Raw genomic sequence first — 22,207 nt, 5'->3', positions numbered from 1 at the left:
AGGGAAAAGGAACTGAGGAAAATGAATGAGGAAAGGAAGGAAACAATGTTATGAAATAGGCCACGACTGATTAAACTGACCAAGTGTTCTACCTTTATCTGCATCGGTTATAGATAATAAACAATGTTGCAATTACACATTGAAATCTACACTAAAACATGGATTCCTTGTAAATATACAGTACAGCTTGAATCAGTCGACGTCATTTATTGAGTGTATCTTTCCAATCAAATCAAAATGTAATTCAAATACCATTAAATATAAACTAGAATTGTCAACCTTGTTTTCATTTGAACCACAACATAAACAAAACTTTTGACCACACCAGTGCAAAACCTGTGAAGAGGTCTTTACACAGAGTATAAAACTAGTGGTATGAATGTGTGAATTTTATTGAATTAAATATCAAAATTATTTGAATAGCAAATGCTGTACACACACGTGATTACATATGAATGACCGTAAACGTACATCGTAAACGTAAGTGGATCGTTTTACACACAATCTAAAAACAAAGCATGTTCTAGTACCACTCGAATGTTAAAAATCGAATGTGAGAATTATATAAAAATGTGAAATAACAATTATACAATGCATGTTACAGTATATTGTTACTTATGTAACGTTTAATATAATTTAAAATTTAAAATTATAGCTGGGCTGCAGGGGCTTAAAAGAGATTTGAAAGAGGAAGTGACGCAACATCCGTATGTGTCATTGTTTTTGTAAACTTGTGCTAAATTCTCCGAGTAGTGCTTAAAGAGCGTTCTTTGTCAACTGCATTTCCGGAACATCTATAGCTATGGATTGCTGTGTTGTATCTGCGTTGTGCTACTTCCTTTTACTTTATGCATTCCTTCACTTGCTGGCATTCTTGTTTGGAGATGCAGATTTGACGTTGCTTTGGGCAAGTCTGTTCGGAAGCAAGTCGGGTGAGGACACCAGGAAAATGTTCGCTTTGTTTGACGTTTTTAAACACTTGTGCGCTTGGAAATGGCACTAACTTTCTTTATGAATCCTTGCCCAATCATCCTGTGATCCCATGTGATCATTGCTAACTTTGTACAAGGTCGACTGAACTATGAAACAGTACCAGTCAGTAGTTTGGAAACACTCTCGAATTTAGTTTTCTTTATTATTTCAAAATTTTACTTTTTGCATATTATTATTATTATTTGAGTTACTTTAATTCTGATGAGATGGTGGAATTTGTAACTAAACAAAAATTTCCTGCCTGGCATGGTAAGTGATGTGGATGTCAACAAATGAGTGATTGGCATTAAGATTGATACTAGGGTTTTTTTTTTAATACTGTTTGTTGATTAAAATGATTGTAAGTACTATAGTGACTGCCTCAAGCCTGAACCACTTGTGGCAATAATCCCAAACTTTGGGCATTCTTACTCCTATGTATTATCATAATCGTGGCGTTTTATTTCTGCTTGCAATTGTATGAACGACTGCATTATCAGTCAGAGAAACAACAATTAAACCAGTATTGCACAAGTACAATTTGTGGTACGTGGGGAACAATGTAGCACAACAAGAAAAAGTCACTGTCCAAGAATAGTTATGTTTAGGCTCCATATTAATGTTCATCCTGACTCACAACATTGGCCAGTGACCTGCTAAAGAGCATTAATGTTTCTTTGACCTGTCAGAGGTGAAGTTGAAGGGTCAGGTGGTGTGGATCACTGGAGCATCCAGCGGCATCGGAGAGGAGCTGGCCTACCAGCTGGCTCGGTGTGGTTCGCGCCTTATACTGTCCGCCCGCCGTGAGGATGAGCTAAGGAGGGTGAAAAAGCAATGCTTAGGTGAGATGACAATTTTTCACAAATTATTACATATTGTTACACACACACAGATGCATAAACAGTATTCATATATATATATATATATATATATATATATATATATATATATATATATATATATATATATATATATATATACAGCCGTCATCTTTAATTCTATCTATAAACCTTTTTTGTCACACCCACATGCATTCATCTTATATTTTTCAATTTTTGTTTTTTTGTTTTTTTTCACTTTTTTATTCAGTTTTCTCTATTTGCCCCCCCCCCCCCCCCCCCCCCCCATTAATTATTTCTGTGTTTTTTCCTTTATTAATCAGTTTTTCACTCGTGTGCATTAGGGCTGTAAAACCTCACACAACACACATAATACAATAATTCTCAGGCAGGCATGAATATTTTCTCATTTTGTATCTTTTTAAACACAAAGTTCAAATTTTAATAGAAGGTAGGCAAAAAGCAATTGCACAAAAAAGTGAAACAAGGTTATGTAAGGTGAATGTCATTACAGCAACACTTTTATAAATGGACTTTGTTATTGTCCGTGGATCCCATTTGTGTATACCTCCAGAGTCCTCGGATCTGAAGGACGAGGATATTCTTGTTCTTCCATTGGATTTGTTGGCGAGGGAAACCCATGAAGCCAAAACGCAAGCTGCAATTGAGTACTTTGGACAAGTATGACCACAGTTTTTCTTGATGAAACATGCATCGGTGTGTTAAAGTGGAACCTATCAAGCCTATCATAACCATTTCTTTCCAAAAGCAAACAAGTGCTAAAAGGCTCTGTTTCTGAGTCAAATGATTAACATCATAAAACCCTCACGAATAACTTTTCTGAGTGTAAAAATTTTAGTGATATTTAACTTTAATTCATGATTTTACTTAAATGCCATGCCATTCAAGCATTCATTGTCTCAACATTGTTTACCTTCCAGATTGACATCCTGATTAACAACGGTGGCCGAAGTCAGCGCTCTTTGTTTTTGGAAGCAAGCGTTGACGTGTACCAGGCTCTGATGGATCTCAACTACTTAGGTACCGTCTCCCTCACCAAACAGGTGCTGCCACATATGACGCAACGCGGCACCGGCAGCATCGTGACCATCAGCAGCGTGTTGGGCATCGCCGGGGCGCCCTTGGCGTCAGGATACGCTGCTAGCAAACATGCCCTGCAGGTGACGTTTACGCATGTGCAAAAACTGTCACTTAATTAGTGAAGAAAACTAATTACCGTAAACGTAAGGTGCTGTGTTTCAAATTTTCACCGGCTATATATTTGACACAAATATTCTTTTAACGCGAATTATGCCTTGGTACAGTCCTGCAGCCTTGTATTGCAGCAAATGTTGATATAAACAGACATACCACAATACAGCTCATATTTTAATTGATGCACTGCTTATAAATGCAGACTTACCTGCTTAGTGCCATTGAGAGGTAAATCTTGTCTCATGGTAACCAAAGCGCTCATGCTGATGCACGTTTAATTAAAGCGATAGAAAATTTATTCAGCCATTTTTAACTATAAAAGGTTAATATTTTGTCCATAATTTAGTTAACTAAAATATTTTCTAAATACGGTTGATTCTTCTTTAAACACGTTCCACTTGCTGTCAACTGAAAATGACATCACATCTGGCCAAGGCTCAGGTAATGACCAATCATAGGCTGTCCCACCTGCTTTGTGGGTCTGGTCATGTGATGGTCGCTGAGCCTTGAGTAGACAAGTTCATTTTCAGTCAACAATAAGTGGCAAAATGTGTTTTCAAATGTATTAATTGTCCATGAAAAATAATAGCTATCAAGTCAAAGACAAAATATGAACTTTTTACTGTTGAAAATGGCTAAGTATGTTAACTTCCCCCCCAGAGGTGCAATTATTGGCATATAATCGATTACCAAATGAATTGATTAGGTTTATTGTAATCCATTAATTATTGAAACCTATTTGCCCAAATGCTCAGAATTTTATTCTCCCAAGTAGAAATAATTTCCAATTTCTTTAGTCCTCTATGAAGGCAGACTGATTATTATCAAAATAAAAACCTTTGCAATTATCTGCTTTTATTTTTGAGATTTTTTGTGCCAAATTTCTAATGTTACGGACTCAGTCAGCAACCAAATCATACATTTTTTTCGTACTGTCCATTTAAAAAGAAAAACTATTTTTTTTATCCATCCATCCATTTTCTATAGCCACTTATCTTCACATAGAAAACTTTTTTTTATTTTAATCTACTGGTGGTGTGAATAAATGTTGCCTCTTTATCCTCAGGGTTTTTTTAATTCCCTTCGGACTGAGCTCCTTGACTATCCCAATATATTAATCAGCACAGTGTGTCCAGGGCCAGTGCAATCCTTCATCGCACAAAATGCCTTCACTGAAGATCTGCACAAGGTAAAAAAAAAAAAAAGTAGGAATTTAACTTCATTTTTCGAGATGTTTTGATCCTAATAACTGATATCCATTATTCAGCCTGTGGCCTCAGCTGGTTACCAGGGACACAAGATGCCCACGGGTCGCTGTGCGTCTTTAATACTGGTGGGGATTGCCAACGGTGTCAAGGAAATGTGGATTGCGCAGCAACCCTTTTTGGCTTTCTACTATGCCTGGCAGTATGCCCCCACCTTTGCTTGGTTCATCACAAACATGCTGAGCAAGAAAAGGGTGCAGAATTTCAAATCTGGGTTGGTAAGTGACTAAAACTCAGCTTAGAAGGAAATATTCGCCTAGCATTTCTTTGTAGTTGTTGCACAAGGTCTTGATCCACCACAGAAGCCACTTTAGCAATACACATGAGATCTAGAATAAATATTTTGCAAATTTCTGAACTTCTCCCTTCCAAAAGAGAGCCGTTGTGCCCTTCCTCTGTGTAGACCAAACTCCGCTGTCGAGTCTGTTTACTTGTGTGAAAAGGCCTTGATGTGAAAGGATCAGCATGTTGCTACCGTGCACTGTTACAGTCTTTACAGCTGACCTTGCATTATTATCACAACCGCCAATGGAGACTTTTTCACGGCATGAACAGAATCTCTTAGAATGTGCAGTCATGATGCAGAGCCGTCACCTAGAGGACCTTAGCTGTTTGTGACCTTGCTAATTCCACAAAGAAATAAATAAATAAAGCCGGATGACTACATCCCCCCAAGTGATTGAGTGATTGGCCAGAGTATCTGCTGGCCTCTGCTGGGCAGCAGCAGTTGAGAGCTCACATTTGGCTAAGTTCTCAGCCATTTGGGCTCACGGAAGCATGCCGCATTCAAATACTATTTGTTATAATAACCTTTGACTGCCCATTTTTTTGTCGCGAAAGTTTTCTTGGATGCCATTAAATTACCTTACTTTTTTTTCTTTTAACTTGGAACACCCTGTATATGTATTGTCCATTAGGCTCATTATTTTTTGTTTTCTCTCCCAGGATGCAGACGCAGCCTACTTCACCAAACCAAAGACATCATAAAAAATTCCTTTTGACCAGGTTGTCTTATTGTTTTTTTGTTTTGGTGCAAACTGAACAATATTACCTTATTACAAGCCATTTTATTATATACAGATATACATATAAAAGTGAACAGTATATACATGACTGACTAATCTAAATTCAACTATTTAACATTGTAAACAAGTGAAATGTAAACAAAGAACCTGCACAGGAATTGTACAGCATGACATACCCAAGGCACATCCTCCCTATCTTGACAAAATAATTGTATTTATTTTCCCTTTTGAGAAGAAAGGAGGGTCGTTATTTGAAGTCGTAAGAAAAAAACACAAGTGTTTGGTAAAGAGCAGTGGGCTTAATTTAAACTCCCAAACCAATGTGTTCACTAAATCTAGCCGCCAATTTAAAGTTTCTGTGAATGTATCATGACTGATGTGTCAGGACTGTGACTTTTCCAACATACTATTCTTCCTTTGTGGCACCCCTAAAACACACTGATAAATAAATGCAAATATTAAAACAAACACATTGTCAACATGCCATCATTATAAGAAAAGATCCCTGTTGTCTTCTCTTCAGTCCTTATTGATAAGACATGATATTGTGGTGGAGTGTGGGGTGGAAAAAAAAAAGTTCTCCCAAACTCTTTGGTCAGAGGCAGGGGAAGTGAAGAGGTGCTGATGAATAAATGGGGTACCCTAGAGGGGGGTCAGCCGCCTGGACAGTCAGGTTCCTTAACATGAAAGGGTGGGCCTGGATGCTGTAGCGCTCCTCGTCATCATTGGTGGCATACAGGAGTTCCCAGGAGAGGTTGGCCCACTGTCCTCGCACCCCCTCGCCGTTCAGTCGACCCACCTGCACCAACTGCTCTTGCAAGGACAGCACTCGGCCAGTGTACGTACCCTGTGGACGACAAAAATAGCAACTCTACCGACCGCTATGGTGTCACACTGCAAACGGAGTTACACGCGCTTACCATTGAGAGGTCGTGGCCTAAAGAGAAGAGGAATGGCTTCTCCTGAAGAACGCTGTCATGCCAACCTTTCTCAGACACCAACCCAATGTACCAGTTCCTTTCGTATTCCTCCAAGGCACTGAACATCTCCTCAGGGGACTCCATAGGCCCAAGGCTGGCTTGATCGAACAGGAGCTTAAAACTAAACCTGACGCAGACCATAAAATCGAATGATGGCATTTGACTTTTTTACTTTGAAGCACAGATTACAATCAATACCGTGTACTGTACAGTGGAAGCATGAGATACATAACCTACGCACAACAGGTTAAAATGGTCAAAAGAGGCCGAATCAAAATATTTGTAATTGTACCACTCTCATGCTTCTTGGTAAATACACACTTGAATGAATGACCAAAAATGTGTGTTTGAATAATAAGTGAATGCGTATAAGAACATCAAGCATAATACACATAGAAACTGTGCACAGAGCAGTTCTTCTCAAATATTTGGTCAGGCCCCCCGAGATGCCAAGGGAGCGCGGATGACCTCAGGAGAAACTTGACACTGCCCTGTGAAGTGCAATAAAATATGGATTGGCAGCTTTTTGTTTGTTTTTGATTTCAGGCACTTTGAGGCACTTGGTTATTTTAGAGTTTTAGACCAACCTGTGACCTGTATAAACGCTGCAAAAAAGTAGTAAACATTTGTTGAAGTTTGATTTACACTGCTTTTTTTCTTTTGCTAATGTTAAAAAGGACACAGTTTTAGGTGCACTTATATTAGGGTTATTTGAGGTCATTGCGAAAAATTTTCTCTTTCCTCGGTGGGGCTTTGCAAAATATAATTGCGAAGCACTGGGATAGTGGACGGTCGCGTAAATAAGTGTCTTTTTCGTTCTCCATTTTTAATTCTCTTGGCAAAATGCTTAAAATGACACCGTGCAAAACATAAAATTACACATACTTCCAAGGAGTATGTCAAATTTAGGGGCATTATGGTAAATGTAGCAATCAACACCTGCTGCTGTCCGAAGTTAGACAGACATGGCGACCTCCGGAGGAGTGCCGCCCTCCATGTAATATAATTTAATGATGAGACCTACGATTATATTTAAAGCATAGTGTTGGTCGTTAAGAACACATTTATTAGCAAGTTTTTGAGATTTATAATAATTTAATTTATTCACTTCCAATGAAAAACGGTCTACACCTTACACAGTGTCACTTTAAAGCAAGCAAGCTTTGCCAATTAAGGCTGCTAAAATCCATATTTAGAAGGAAAAAAAAGACTGGTTTAATGGGTTGTTATGTGTTAAGAGAGTGTGAAAAGAACACTAATTCCCTTTAAAAAAAATAGTCTCATGCTCTGGATCAGGGGTCTAACATGGCGATTGTGGGCACCCATGACTAATAGCACCACAGGTCTTGCCAGCAATGAGGAGTATTACTAAGGAATGTAAAAAAAAAAAACGTGTGTTTGTGTGTGTGGAGGGGTTGGGGGGGGGGGGGGGGGGTGTACTGGCAGCGAGTGATAGAAATAAAGGGTTGTATATTACCAGTATTTGTTTCTTAATTATTGTGAAAAATTCTAAACGTGACCGGCGTCTTCACATAAATGAATACCATTATTTAATAATTTAGGAAAATTCATCATTTCATCGTACACATCTTCCATAGTTTGCAACAGCCCCCCCCCCCAAGGGTTGAATAAAGCAGACTTTTACCTGAAAGCCCTAAGTGCGAGCTGATAAAGTTCTTTGCTGGAGGACAGCCAGTCGAGACCCTCCGTCCACGGTACATCTCCGCAGTAGAGCCGGTAGATGTAACTGGGGCTGGTGAAAGTCGACTCTGCGCCGAGCGACACCAGGCACGAGAGCGCCACCTGCGCGTGGAGGTCCTTCAAGGTTTCGTCTTCCTTCAGAGCTTTGGTCATATCCTCGGAGGCGTCGCTCTGCACGACGGGTCCGAATTGTCCCAATGCGAATCTGAACCAGTCCTCGGGGAACAACGGCCTGAGCTGCAGCAATCTGCTGGGTAGCAAGGGCGCAGTCCTCCATCCCGTCGGAAGGTTGAATACCTCGGACTGGGGGCAGCTGAATGTCAGCTGGCGGAGCGAGCCGGGACTCTCTTTGAAGATCTCCGGGTTGTGACCCTTGTCGACCGCCGGCATCCCGATACCCAGTCCCAACGGCTGTAATGGCTGCAGGGCAGAAAGCGCCATGTTTTCAAACAGGCTGTCCATCTCGACCGACCCCGGAAGAGAGGCTCCCGTTTGCAGGATTGTGTGTCCAGACTGGGCTTCTGCCGTCACCAAGGCAACCGTCCGCCTAGCCGGTTGAGGTCCAAAAAGGTCGTCTTCATCCGACCAGTCGCCAAAGGATGTCATGCTGGAGCTGTCCTGTCTAAATCTAAGCGAAGACACCTTGGATTCCGCCACGATAGCCTCGTGCGGTTGGTGGCATGCGGTATGCGCCTGCTGGGAAGACTGCGACTTTCGGCCGCCGATTGTCGTCCCTTCTTCGCAGCTCCACAATGAGCCTTTCTGCTTCTTTACGCAATAACGCAGTAGCAACCACACCAAGGCTTTCAGAAAGTCATCCTGAAGCTTCCTCAGGTTGTCGTGAGAATCAATGATGCCCGAGAGGACGTTGCGAGCATCAGAGTAGACGCGCACCACCAGCGCTGCGCAAGGTGTAAGAGCGTTGGCCCAGTGTAGGTTCAAACCCTGGGTCAAACCGAGACGCTCCGGGCGCTCAAAAGCAGCCTCGAAAACCTCATCCACCCTCCGTGCTTCCACCGTGTGGCAAGATGTTTCCTGTAGCTCCAAGCCCTGAGAAAACAACCGCTCAAAGTTTCACCTCATTCACATTCATCTTTGTTTTACTTTATATTTCTTTGTAACACTGTGCAGGTCAAATGCCATGACATTTTGTTCTGCACACATAACAAGTCTATCTGAATATTAAGTGAAAAGCAAGCTCTGAGATCAGCACTAGCTTCTAAGAGTTTTCAAATTATTTGTGGTTATTAATTTGTGGTAAATAGGTTGAGTTGATTAAATGATTATTAGTGTAAATCATTCAAAAGGATTTGTGGTAAACAGGGAGACAGTGGCAAACCTCACTAGGAAGAAAATTGGGAATTTGGTCATATTCCCTCATTAAATTATTCAAAATATTTTATGGTTATATTTACAATGATGTCACCTCGTCCAATTACATTTGAGCCCTTGAAAAAAGGTATGAAGCATAGTGGCAGGAATTCCTGAATGGAAAACACATTTTTTACTTTAGCAACCTCTTAAAATTAAGTGATAAGCTACATGTTTATGTCAAAGTTCCACAATATTAAAAAGGGAAGTAAACCCCATTTTTTTCCAGTAATGTTCTAAGCACTCAAACTATTCTGAAGACACCATTCTTATCAAGATTGCAGCAAAATCCCTCTGTTTTTAATTCTTTTCAGGCTGTGGCCATTTTGCCCCTTGCTGTCAACCTGGAAATGATAACGATTCTTAGGGCTCAGTTACTGACCAACTACTGCTCTCCTGTTTTCCGAATTTTGTCACATGAAGTTGGAGGAATCAATAGGATAATTTATCTTAAAAAAAAATAAAAAATAAAAAAGAGTTGATAGTGATAGCTCTAGTTGCAGCCCTAAAAGGTGGCCTAGAAAGAGTACATACTGTAATCATTACTTTATTTCTGTTAGCATGGCATCAAATGATATTGTCTACATTTTTAAAAAAAGTTTAGTGTAGTTTAGTTTAGAATCTATACTATAGAAGAAAATAATGAGTAGAAATGCACACTATGTGCTACCTTGGGAGTTAAAAACAAAAACCCTCACGTGCAACCATATTAAAGGGTGAGGGGGTATTACTTGATTATTTGATAGAGTAATCGTCAGGATAATCGATTTTAAAATGATTCGATAGGGGCAGCTCTAGTTAACTATGCTCTTAGGCACTGTGATGTCATTGCCAGTTGACAGCAAGTGGTGAAAGAGCCGCCCTCTGAGATGGATACAAACAGATGGATTTTGCTGCTTAATTCATACGCCACAAACATAATATTGATCAGAATACAGTTTGGATTGGTGAGACTGCCCTGACCCTGAATTGCTTGTCCTCACTAGGGTCGCAAGCTTGCTGGTGCCTATCCCAGCTGCCTTTGGGCAGTGGTGGGGTGAGTTTGTTGCCAGCCAAAAGCAGGGCACACAGTGACAACCATTCACACTCACAAGCATACACAAGGGCAATTTGGAGTGTCTAATACACTTACCATGCATGTTTCAGGGAATGTGAGAGGAAACCAGAGTACCCGCAAAAAAAAAAAACACAGGGCAGGGGGAGAACATGCAAACTCGGCACAGGAAGGCCGGAGCCGGATACAAACCCAGGACCTCTGCATGTGAGGCGGATGTGCTAACTAGTCTACTAATGCCTTCTGTATAAAACAGAGTAAAGATTTCTTTGAGGTAAACTTCTTTTTTGAGAAACCTTTTACACCTATGTACAGATGATTGTGTGAACTGTATCACAGTCTCAAAATGTACCTTAATATTGACCGTGCAGTAGCCATATCCTCTCTCCAAAATCATGATCCAGACCATGCGGTCTTGAAAGCGGCCAAGAAAGTGAGAGCCTGGTGCTAAAGAACCTGCAAGAGGAAGCAACAGGCATCTTCTTTAAAAAAGCAAGGAAACAAACTCAACCTAAAACAGACTCTTGGTGCATGCCCACTCCAATAAAGACTGTTTATTAGATATATTTTCATCTCTCCTTGTTTGCCCTTGAATTTACACTAGGGGTATTGTGGCTATTCATGTTTGGGGGCAGGGAGCTGAAGAAAGGAAGCCCTTTTGTTTTTAGGTGGCTTAGGGATAATGTCAGGTCCCGTGGCAACATGTCAGAATGCCGGCCCCAAGGTCATGATGGGAAGTGACACGCGGAGGGGACCCCTTTACCACTCACTGCACACCTTCCAGTGTGAACAACGCCGGGGACACTTCTACTCAACTACACACAGCTCACTACAAATAACATAACTGCTTGACTTGGCGTGACTTTAATAGTTACATAAATCATCTGTTCATTAGAAATGATTCACTTTTTTTCTTCTGTCGTCATGTGATAGAGGACAAAACTGCAATAATTTCAAACCAAAACCAAACATATGATGAAAAGGTAACTTTCAGTCTAAAACGTTTTTGGTTTTTGCTTCCTAAAGTGATTAACAAGGCAAAGGCACAATAGGGTAAGGTGTAGCTAAAAGATGTGAACCACCATCACATACTGTAGCAAATGATCATGAGATTGTTCAGGTGTGCTGTGTGTGTGCTCCAAATTATCATTTTAAATTACTCAAGTCAGAAAGCTTAATGTTCACACTCATTTGCTTATGCTTTTAGCTTCTAAGCTTTAGACAGACGTAGCATCTACCCCTGTACTCAATCTCTTTGGATTGATGAACTATATTCCAAAAGACAGTAATTGTTAGTTGCTAATGAACATTTTGTAGCACTCACTGAGCAAATGCCAACGATGAATAATTCAATGGAGTTCCCCCCCCTTGAATAAGAATAGAAGGAATGCATAGTAACCAACCAAGAGACCCTCTTGCAAATGCTTTCCTCAGGGCAGAAGCGAGACTTGTGCTCATTTGCTGGTAGAAGATGGAGTCTGGGCACGGGCAGGCGGTACCTACGGGCCCTGGCCAACTGCGCTGAGGTCTGGGGAAGCCCACCAGGAAGATGGGGAGCGTGAAGAGAGGGAGCAGGGGGGCAGAGAGCAGGGCAGACAGGATCACCACAGCCAATAGAAGCGGGCAGAGCGAGGCGTTGAGAGCCAGGAGGGTTCCGGCCGACTGACGCCGTTGCTTCTTCTCGGTCCACGATGTCACCAACACAGTGAGGGTGAACTTCAACTTGGCCAGGAACTGGGTCAATCGATCCATCAGGAGACCAACCTGTCGAGGTAACGTATGATCACTGGACACATGCACTCTTCTGAGTTAACTGCAGCAGTAAGTTCCGAATGAGTGTAACATAAAAGCCTTAAAGGGGAGATGTCACATTATAATAGTGTTCCTTCAGGTATCAGGAGATCTAATACAGTGCCTTTTATTGCTGTGGATAGAACAGTAGATTATTTTCAAAAGCAAATGAAAGGGAACATGAAGCAATTTAATGCTAAATTGTGTCATAGTGTAAACATATGCCTTTATTTATTATTTAAATCAAATGCAAATTGTCATTAGTGCCATAATTTTGGGATAGATGTGCCAGAAATAAAACATGAAATAACACTATCTTCTGGAGTTGCTGAATAAAATACGCCTAGAGATACTGCTACAAGTGTGGTTTCAAAGTTTAATAAATGAGACACAGATGGCACAGCACTCTGTTTTGAGTCTTATTTTTTTCATCTAGACAGCTTTGCGTTGGTTAAGAGGAACTTGACTGAAAAATGATTTTATACAAAATACATCGTTGAAAAAAAACATTAGGGAATCACTAATCTACAGTCACCATGTTAAAAAGGTCATTAGAACATCATAACATTACTTTGAGGCCAGCAAATTATCAGAAGGTAAATCTGAAACGACACCAGAAATGACAAAAAGTATTCAAAACTGCCATAATTTCTTAAAATGCAAAACTCACCGATGTCAATCAACTCATCAAATTCTCTGAAATCAGTTTCTGCGACTCGTTTTCAAAGATGTGACTTTAAATCATGTTAATTTGCATATCCTAATTGAAGCATGTGTATGTGTGTTCCATCTTGTACTCACCAATAGAAGCTGAATCCCTGTGCCCAGGTTGTCCCAGCCAGGCAGCTTGTTGTTTCCAGCCGCAAGACGCACAATGACAACTACAACCACTTGTAATAAAGCATCCTCTGAGCTCTGCCATAACTGCAAGCAAACATGCAGTAAAGACAATGTTGACCCAACAAACATGAAACCAGAAAAGGAATTGTTTTTTTATTTAAAAAAAATCCTTCTCCTTTGAACAACATATCTGCACTTATTGTGTATGAATCAGCAAACGTCACTATATTCAGATTTTTTTTTATAGTTTGTGTGCACCTACCACTCTGAAGGCTCGAGTGAATCCCACACTGAGCGGAACCCCATGGAGTTGCTGCAGGGATTCGTCCATAGCCAGGAAAGCAATCAATGCAAACGGAGACACTGTGAACACACGCAAACAAATGATTACACTCAGAAAAGCGTCATTAATTTCTTAGGCGTACTTGATGTTACCAAGATAAAGAACGACTCTTCTGATGGCTGCTGCGATGAATAAGCCTCTGTTGTTCTGTTTGAAAGTCTGCACACTGGACATGCCTTTCGGGTAAAGGGGATTGAGGAATAAACCGGCACACACATAGGCCCCCTGGATCTCCCTGAGAAACCAGCAGAGGGAGAAGAGGACCAGCACGAGGTAGCTGACAGGAGCCTGGGGTCCCTTGACAAAACTGTTGGACCGAGCCGAACTGTAGAAGTGATGCAACAGGCCCGCTTCTGCCAGGGCCGCCGACAACAGGCTTGCATACGCCAACACCTCCCTACATCCCAGATTCCAGCCAAAGGTGTTGCAAAGAGACGGGGACCATGACCTGCCTCTGCGCAAGCCATAGTCCTTGCAGTCGGCTCTGGGAGCGTGGCAGAGGCCGCCAACCTGGCTGAGGTCCAAACTCAGCAGGAAGCCCGTAGCAGTGGAGAAGAGGACGACTCCCATTGTTGATGGGATGAAGTAATTGCACACAGCTACGCTAGCAGAAACGCCAAACATCAAAAGCAACCTGTGTGGGAGGGCGCATAAACACAAATAAAGAAATGTCATTCTTTTATTTCTGTTGCCACCTGAAGTATTTAAGGCGATCTGTTTTGTTGAACTGGACTGCATTTTTTGTGTATTAAAAGTGGTCGCAATTTATTTAAAGACGACAACAGTGATAACTTTCGGTAGAGGGCTAATTTCCAACACTGATGAACTGTTAAACAAAAGTGACAAAAAATGCATTTGTTTCGGGCTACTTCCTGGTTCATGGAACATGAGAAGAAAAAACAAACTGAAAATATATTCAAGATAATTAATCCATCTAGATTCCAGAAGGTCGAGATGCAAGTTAAATGATTATTGTTTGACTTATGCGTCACTCCTCAAAAATCAAATTTAGACATTATATTTGAAACATTGAAACAGTTGTTTTGATCAGCAAGAACGACGGCGATAAAAAGAGCTTGAAAAAGGGAAGCAAATTGAGTTTAAATGCTGTCAATGACAAGAGTTAAGGGGTTATGACATTTAAAATACCTAAGACCAGGTAATCAATTTAAGAAAAAATACCCAGAGGATCTCCCATGCGTCTCTAGACCACGGGTACAACAGTAAATTTGAATGTCATAAGTTTTATCATTTATTCATATAAACTAGCTTTCAATGTATTTAGGGTAGCAACATTTGCACACAAACTGTTAATAATAATCTCCATTAATATTTAAGATCTTTTTTTTCCATTTTTAGTTATATCATTTTATTTTCAAATAATTCAAGAGACCACGATACAAAGAGTTCCATTTTTTTTCCCACAAAAAAAGCTTTGTTCTGGTTAGGGTGTAGAAGGCTGAAAAAATGTTTTTACAGGGGATACGCCATAGAAAAAGTTTGAGAATCACTGCAGTAAACTGAAACGCTATACTTAAAATGTTACGTTATTTTAATGCTATTAAATGTGTTTAAAGTGGGAGGGGAAAAACAATTTTTAACGTTTTTTTTGTAATTACAATCGGTCTACATCATGTATTTCACCTCATCACAAGTGTGTCTGAAATGCATCCCTGATGATAAATCAGGGTTCGCCCACACTAGAATTGTATGTATATGTATATTGCTATGTATTTGTATGTATGTATACATTGTGTATGTATATTCTATTTCAACACGAACCTGAAGTTACTGGACATTGGGGAGCCTCCTAATCCAAACACAAGCACCTGCTCCATGCCCCAGAGAAACAAAGCATCCAGGGGAGGAAGTATGCCCAATGCCCACAGTAAAGGCAGGAAAAGGAAAAGCACATGAAGAACCTGGCTGGCGAGTTGGAGCTCTGGGACTGGGCCAGAGAACCTAAAATCAATCAAGTACAGCAAAATGTCACCAATGGATTTGACTGAGTCAATGCAATTAATTTGTTAGGAGTTACTTACCTGTCAGTCAAGTCCACAACAATGAAAATGAAAATGTAGAGGGGCCGGGTGAGTGGGGTAATCTCATAAGTGTCCTGTGCCTGGAAAGTCGCTGTCTCTGTGGCTGTATTCACAACCAGGGAATACTCCGCTATACACACAGTCACCCAACTTAGGACAAAGACCACCAGGGACACACTTATGCTGCCGTACAGAGCGGTCAGTCTTCCAAGTAGCACGTACCATGTCCCGAAGCCACACAGCAGCCCAGCCAGTATTGTATGCATCACCACATTCAGCCCGAATCTCTTCCCGGGCGCAATGAATCGGACCGTCTCTGGGCTGACGCAGTGAGTAAACTCAACCTCTTCTTCATCAACTAGGGTGTTGGGTGCCCCAAGTTGTTCCACAACACCGTTCCGTCGTCCGGCATACAATGCCACGGCCTGGACGCCAGCCGCCGCCGCAATCATCAGCGCGCCGGAGAGCACGGCGGCGTGCAGCTCCTGGAGAAGCTGCAACTGGCAGAGGAGCGTGCTGACACCCCCGAATAGCCATGGCGTCAGGAAAAGGACGGCCTGATTGACGTAGACGTATGGTGGAGCGCAGTAGCCCAACTTGAAGCGCGGACCCCCCAAGACCGTTTGGGGGAAGCGCTTCCAGAAAAACTCCTGCTTGTATTCATTGAGAAGGGGCACATCTGGCCCCATTCTGACCATTCCCGAAAGGGTGGCAGGTCATCTCCACGCAGCTGAAGAAGCATTACCAGCCATCGCTTCTATGTTGCAAAGCATTGATGATTCACACCTCCAACTAGGGAAAAGAGAAATAAAAAAGCTGTGGACAATATCATACGACTTTACAATAATAATAATAAAAAAAAAAACGTGTTATCGCTGGGAATATTTTCATGGCCGACCATAACGGGATCTTGGTTGTGGTTAAATAAAAGTTATGGTTTAATGACTGAACTTAAAGCAAAGTACTGTATTGTGAAAACCCTGGGAAACAGCTGTAATCTGTATAGATCAACAGCCACGGAATTGATAAAAAAAAAAAAAAACACACACACACACACACAACACACAAGCAGCTGCAGAACAGAAGCCCTAACGTATCCAAGCAACATTAATAAACAAGCATTTAAACAACCCCTCCTTAAAAAAACAAAGCTAATTGATTCCAGTCCTCTTTCCCAGTTTGTGTTGTTAGCTGTATTGTTAGCCAGCTTCCACGAAAGCCTGACCAGCAGCTTGATGTTTCACACATACAATGCGGAAATTGGCGAGTTAACGGCGTCGCTGCTGCAGTGGAAGCTTACCGTGAACCCAAGAAATCACCAGTAAAGCAAAACTTTATGTAGTATTCAGCAAAAAAATGATGATAATGTCGACAAATTTGCGGAAATCGTGAGCATTAGCTGTTAGCCGAATGCTACAAAACCAAGCTACACTGAAAATATTGCACACACGGCTATGAGCCAATGAGCGTGAAGGCAAGGGTGGTGCTAGCGCTGATTGGACATGAGCGCACCTAGCCCCGCCTTTGTAGGCATACGGCCACCTTCACAGCATCAGTCAGAGATTGACGAGCCAAGGATCTACATTACACATACATACATACATTACACAAAAAAACAAAACAAAAATAAACATAAACATTACACATCTTATAAAAGCTATTATGCAGCTACAAATAAATACAATTTTCATTTGTATTTGTATGCGTTATGTTGTTGGGTCAAACTCACCCATTTGAAAGTTGAAAGTAAATATTTGAATGTAGTTTTTCAGTTCAAGATATCCGCCTGATTTATGTACAGTATTATCAACATATCCATTAAAATGCCATTTGTATGTATTTTTGTTAAGATTTTTGCAGTGATTTACATTTGTGTAACCTTTTTTTTTTATAAATAAGCAAAACCTGGGTCAAAATAAAACACACACACACACAACTAACTATTGGACTTGGATTACACATTTTTCAGGCACATTTGGGTGACTAAATAACATTCTTTAAATATGATCCTAGCAAACAAACATAACAGGACAGTTAAAATCATCCCCCATCTATTATCTAATCTACCAGCCTTTCTACATGCTTTATGTAGCCGTTTTCAGTAGTAAAAATCTACAATTATACCCATAAAACGATTTGTTGGTTTTATTATTTCTCATGTATGATTAAAACCTTTAGAAAGTTTTTTTGCCATTTACTGCCATCAGAAATGTCAAGTTAACCAGTTCATCTAGCAAACATCACCGGCCCAAACCCAGAAAATAGGTGTGATGCATTGGTTGCTGACTATGATGTCATATCCAGTTGACAGCAAATTAAAAAAAAAAAAAAAGGCATTAACAGTACACTAAAATGAGGGTTAAGAAAATGAGATTTGATAAATTAAAAAAACCCAAAACTTTTTACTGCTGAAAATAAACACATCCCTTTCTGCTTGATGTTTTTTTTTTAATGCTTGTATGGCGGTCTTTTTGCACTGGAAACAAAAAAGACAAATCTCACATGCTCATCACACCAAAAAAGAAGCAATGTGAACCACACAAAGGCAGCAGTGTCCTTGTGCACATCATGTCTGCCTCACAGTTGCGAATCCATGCTCCAATCTTGACTTTGGTCTTCCTATGTGGGGTTTGCACATTCTCCACGCACTTGCTGGGATTTTCACAGGATACTGTGAGTTTTGCCCTCATTCCAAACCTGCAAAAATAAACGCTGTTTGTCTGTGAATGCCTTTGATTGACCAGCGACCAGTCCAGGGGGACCCCACCCTTACCCAAATGTGATGGAACAGGCTCCAGATGGTGATCAAGACATACAGTAATACATGTGCACTTAATCAGCATCACATAAAATTGATTTGTTTGTAACAATGAAAAGCAGCCCCCCTTCCACATTTATAATTGCACATCCTTATCCTGAATAATTTATCAACATAGCATTCTTAATATGTAAGAGATCACATTAAGATATTCAAGACCTAAGTGTAATGCGCTCGCTTGACCCCAAAAGAGACATGCCAGGAATATAAATGTAATACTCTTAATCCCTGTTATTGTGTTCTTTATGTAAACGAGACAATTCTATTTCCATACAATAAAAGTGACTTTACCTGAAAAGGAGGATCATGAAGCGATCTACTAAATGGCCACAATCACAACACAAAGAGAGACAATAATCTGGAGTAAAGGAGATTAAACTGTTGTTGTTATTCGCCATTGTGGATAAAAGGATAAGATTTTTCAAAGAAGACTTGTTTTTGTCAGCTTTGGAAAAAAAAGCGATTTCTACTTTTATAGGACAAAACAATGCACAACAACCAAAAACCTTGTTAGTCACGACAGCATGTATTGTATTCTGTAATCCCTCCCTGTGCATCATTCGTTGGAAATGATTGTTTTTTTTTGTTTTGTTTTGCTACAGCTGCTTTAATTATGACGCAAGAATAATTAGGAACGGTATGATGGATCCATTAGTGCAAAACCCATTCTTTAAATACACCACCTGCCTTTGTGATAAATGGCACACACGTTTAAAAATGGCCTAAACGGAAATCATCCCTCATTGCAAGTCGGGATTTAATTGCCGTGTCAACATGCTATCAACAAAACATTTTCTTTTGAGCCTGTTTGCGTCCCTCCTGTCATTACCTGTGTTTGACTGACAGTCCATATTTCCTTGCGTGGAACCTTACAGAAAAACAAAACACACAAAATAAAACAGGCGCAAGAAAAAGAACACAATGTGCACCTTTGAAAGGAAGATCATTCTTGTTGTGCTGACAACCAGCATCTGCAAGTCTTTTCCATTTGAGGCTGGATGTTAGTGTAATTGTGACCTCAAAGCGCATTACATTTAAAGTTAATACAAGCTGATAAATGTGTAATGTGTGTCGAGTTTCACGTCGCTCCGAGCAATGCGCTTGCTGTTATCTTCGGAATAAAACATCAATCAATGTCATCATGTCCTTATTGTCAACCACAACTTAAACCCCCCCGACACTGGACCCCGAGTAGATAGCGGCGAAAACATGGTCCATTCAGCAATTATTCACAGAGTCTTGGACTAATGGTGCTGTGGATGCGCACACACACAGCAAATGTAGGAAGTCAGTGGACCAGCAGTAATTGCCCCCCATACGGGGCATGTGTTCTTTCTTCTGTGCCTATTGGTGGGGGTTGGAAAGTGCATCTTCTATAACTGATTCATGACGAGCACAAACATGTCTAATTATGAATCCAGATCATATCAGCGTAGGCCCTGTCCCTCTCCGCCCTCTCCCGCCTGAGCCCAGCTCCATATCAAGCGGATGAAAACATAACCTGTCACATTCCATCCCATTAAACCAGCTATGAACCATGTGGTCGAGCCGCGCAGAGAAAGGCGAAGGGAGAGAGCGGTGCATCTGGGTTCACTCGGCACCCATGAATTATTCACCGTCTTTGTGCTAATTTTATTTTCAAAACTCTGAAAGATGAGCAAAAAGAGACAGATTGAGGAGCGTCACATTCGAGATCCGCAGACCTGGGCTTCTGAAAGCGGAGGTCGTGGTCGGCCATGTTTTCTTTCCGTCAAATTTACAAACACATCTTCGTTTGAACAACCTCGAGAGGGGATTTTCAAATGGAGCAAGAGCAAATGGTACTGTAAATGCTATTATAATTGTTTTCATAACATAAAAATGGATACTTTACCTATTTAGCCATTTTAGCAGTAAAAGTTAACATGTCTATAATTGCTTGAAGGCTGGAGGCCAAAGTTAACATGTCTATAATTGCTTGAAGGCTGGAGGCCAACAGAACGGGACCATTTGGCAAAATGTTCCTGTTCCTGTTTTGTGCTTTTTTTTAATGCAAAAAAAAAACTGTGCCGAACACCAGAGGTCAAGATTTCATTTACTTTACTTTTCATACATTTTTTAACTCCGTTGCTCCAGAAATCCCCATTTTGAGAGAAATATCAAGCACATGTTTCCAGCATTAACATTGTTTTATTAACTCTTTCAGTGCCAAGCGTTATCTGGTAAAAGTACCTAGTAAAAGTAAGATTCTATCTTATACTGTTCTTCAGTCATCACTGTTTTCTCATTAAATTGTTCCATTACAGAACCAAACTGCGACTCAATTTAAATAAAAGCTACGACCTGTAACTTGAAGCGTTAATGCAGTCTTTCTCAAATAGTGGGGCCGGCCCACCCGGGGAGGCACGAGACGATGCCAATAATTTTGATGTACTTTTTTCAGTTTTAGACTAACCTGTAACCTGTATAAAGGCTGTAAAAAGTAGTTAAGTTATTGAGAGTTGATTAATGTAGCTTTATTTTTTAAAATTAAAAGGGATAACCTTAGGTATACTTAAACAACTTTTACAGATGATCATATTTAGAGTTTGAGCGGTAAGTGGGGGGTGCAAGTTTTCTCTTTTTCCATTTTAGACTAACCTGTATAAGTTTAAAAAAGTTGTTGAAAGATATATTAATATTGCTTATTTTCTTAAAAATGATAGTTTTAGGTATACAATTTTTATATATATCATATTTACAATCAGCATAGAAAGTGGGGGGGCGCGACAGGTTTTCTCTTTCCTAGGGGAGGCATAGACTTCGGTATTAGTAAATAGTCAAGTCTGTGGGGGGACTTTGCAAAATATAATTGACAAGCACAGCATTAATGTAACATTGCACAAGATCACATATAAAGTTTAATACGAATCCATACTGCAACCGTGCTACACAAACATGATGTGCAATTATCCTGTGTAATACTCATGCATTAGCGCGCCTGAGCTGAGCCCCCAAATCTGTGCATATAAGTCCCATCAGCTGCCATTTTCATGTCAGGCGTGCAGAGCAAGGTAATGACGTTGCACTCAATTGCAGTCATTAGCCCCGCTTAATGCCGGGAGTTAACGCAAATTAAGTGAAGTTAAGTACATGCATTAGAGGAGCTTGTTTCAGCAGAGTTTTGCCATTTTTGTCACCCGGAAATGCGATCTGCAAGATTGTACCCCCTACGCGGGGAATACTGGCGGCAAACATACAGTAAGCAAGCATTAGCTACACTTTAAATGAATATTTTAGCATTGAATTTAACAGGGAAGAAAGGAAAACTATGCGCTCCGCTGCTAGGGCCCAGTCCAAAGGGGTAGTCTGTTATCAGTTGGTCTTTTGCGTTAAATTCACGTCAAAGGATACTAGGGAAAAATATAATTGTGTCCACGGATATAACTTCCTAATGTACAAGGTGACTGATTCATTTCCAGTTACAGCCCATAGGATTTGCTGACATTGCGGATGCCTTTTTTTTTTTTTTTTTGGAGGGGGGCCTAACATGATGAAGCTGACAATCTCTGAAATCCATTTGGACCTCACTCAAGATTACATCTATATCTGAGTGATTGCAGATTATTGTCCGCAGAGAGGTGTGCTAAAGCTGGATTATCCACTTGTTGGGGATGCATCTGATCCAGTGGATGTGAGCATGCCAACCTCAAAGGCCTCCTTTCATCTGCGGCGGGCCCCCTCCTCTCACTTGTTTGGGATAACAGCAAAAGTGACACCGAAAACCTCTCATCCTCAGATTACCATGGTTAGTCATTCAAATGTGTGGTCTGAATATGAATCAGACATTCAAAATGCATTTAAAACGGGTGCACCGCACGCCCCTTCTAAAGCAAGCTAATTGCTAACGGTGCTGGTCTGTGATGTTTATTTTTCTTTATGTTTTTGGGCCAATTCTACATAACAATTTGGACACAAGATCTGCTTAAGACT

General features: G+C 40.6%; 2 protein-coding genes across 2 annotated transcripts; one reads left to right on the top strand and one right to left on the bottom strand.

Annotated features, from left to right (window-relative positions):
- Window positions 1-698: 698 nt before the first annotated feature.
- Window positions 699-5,784, top strand: dhrs7 (dehydrogenase/reductase (SDR family) member 7). Its single transcript, XM_088433597.1, has 7 exons — window positions 699-932; window positions 1,662-1,814; window positions 2,386-2,492; window positions 2,753-2,992; window positions 4,093-4,215; window positions 4,294-4,509; window positions 5,237-5,784. The coding sequence occupies exons 1-7, from the start codon at window positions 803-805 to the stop codon at window positions 5,276-5,278; spliced, it is 1,011 nt and encodes a 336-aa protein (XP_088289723.1). The 5' UTR covers window positions 699-802; the 3' UTR covers window positions 5,279-5,784.
- pcnx4 (pecanex 4) lies at window positions 5,339-16,876 on the bottom strand. Its single transcript, XM_088433595.1, has 11 exons — window positions 16,739-16,876; window positions 15,439-16,230; window positions 15,179-15,358; window positions 13,489-14,030; window positions 13,316-13,416; window positions 13,015-13,137; window positions 11,826-12,186; window positions 10,775-10,878; window positions 7,942-9,047; window positions 6,237-6,423; window positions 5,339-6,163 (listed from the first exon to the last, which is right to left on the bottom strand). The coding sequence occupies exons 2-11, from the start codon at window positions 16,134-16,136 to the stop codon at window positions 5,912-5,914; spliced, it is 3,654 nt and encodes a 1,217-aa protein (XP_088289721.1). The 5' UTR covers window positions 16,137-16,230; window positions 16,739-16,876; the 3' UTR covers window positions 5,339-5,911.
- Window positions 16,877-22,207: the final 5,331 nt, after the last annotated feature.

This window comes from Hippichthys cyanospilos, chromosome 14 (assembly GCF_059441005.1).
Source record: "Hippichthys cyanospilos isolate Australia breed blue-spotted pipefish chromosome 14, RoL_Hcya_1.0, whole genome shotgun sequence".
NCBI classification, from domain to species: domain Eukaryota; kingdom Metazoa; phylum Chordata; class Actinopteri; order Syngnathiformes; family Syngnathidae; genus Hippichthys; species Hippichthys cyanospilos.
The sequence above is the reverse complement of the archived record's forward strand: the minus strand, read 5'-3'. Positions and strand labels throughout refer to the sequence as shown.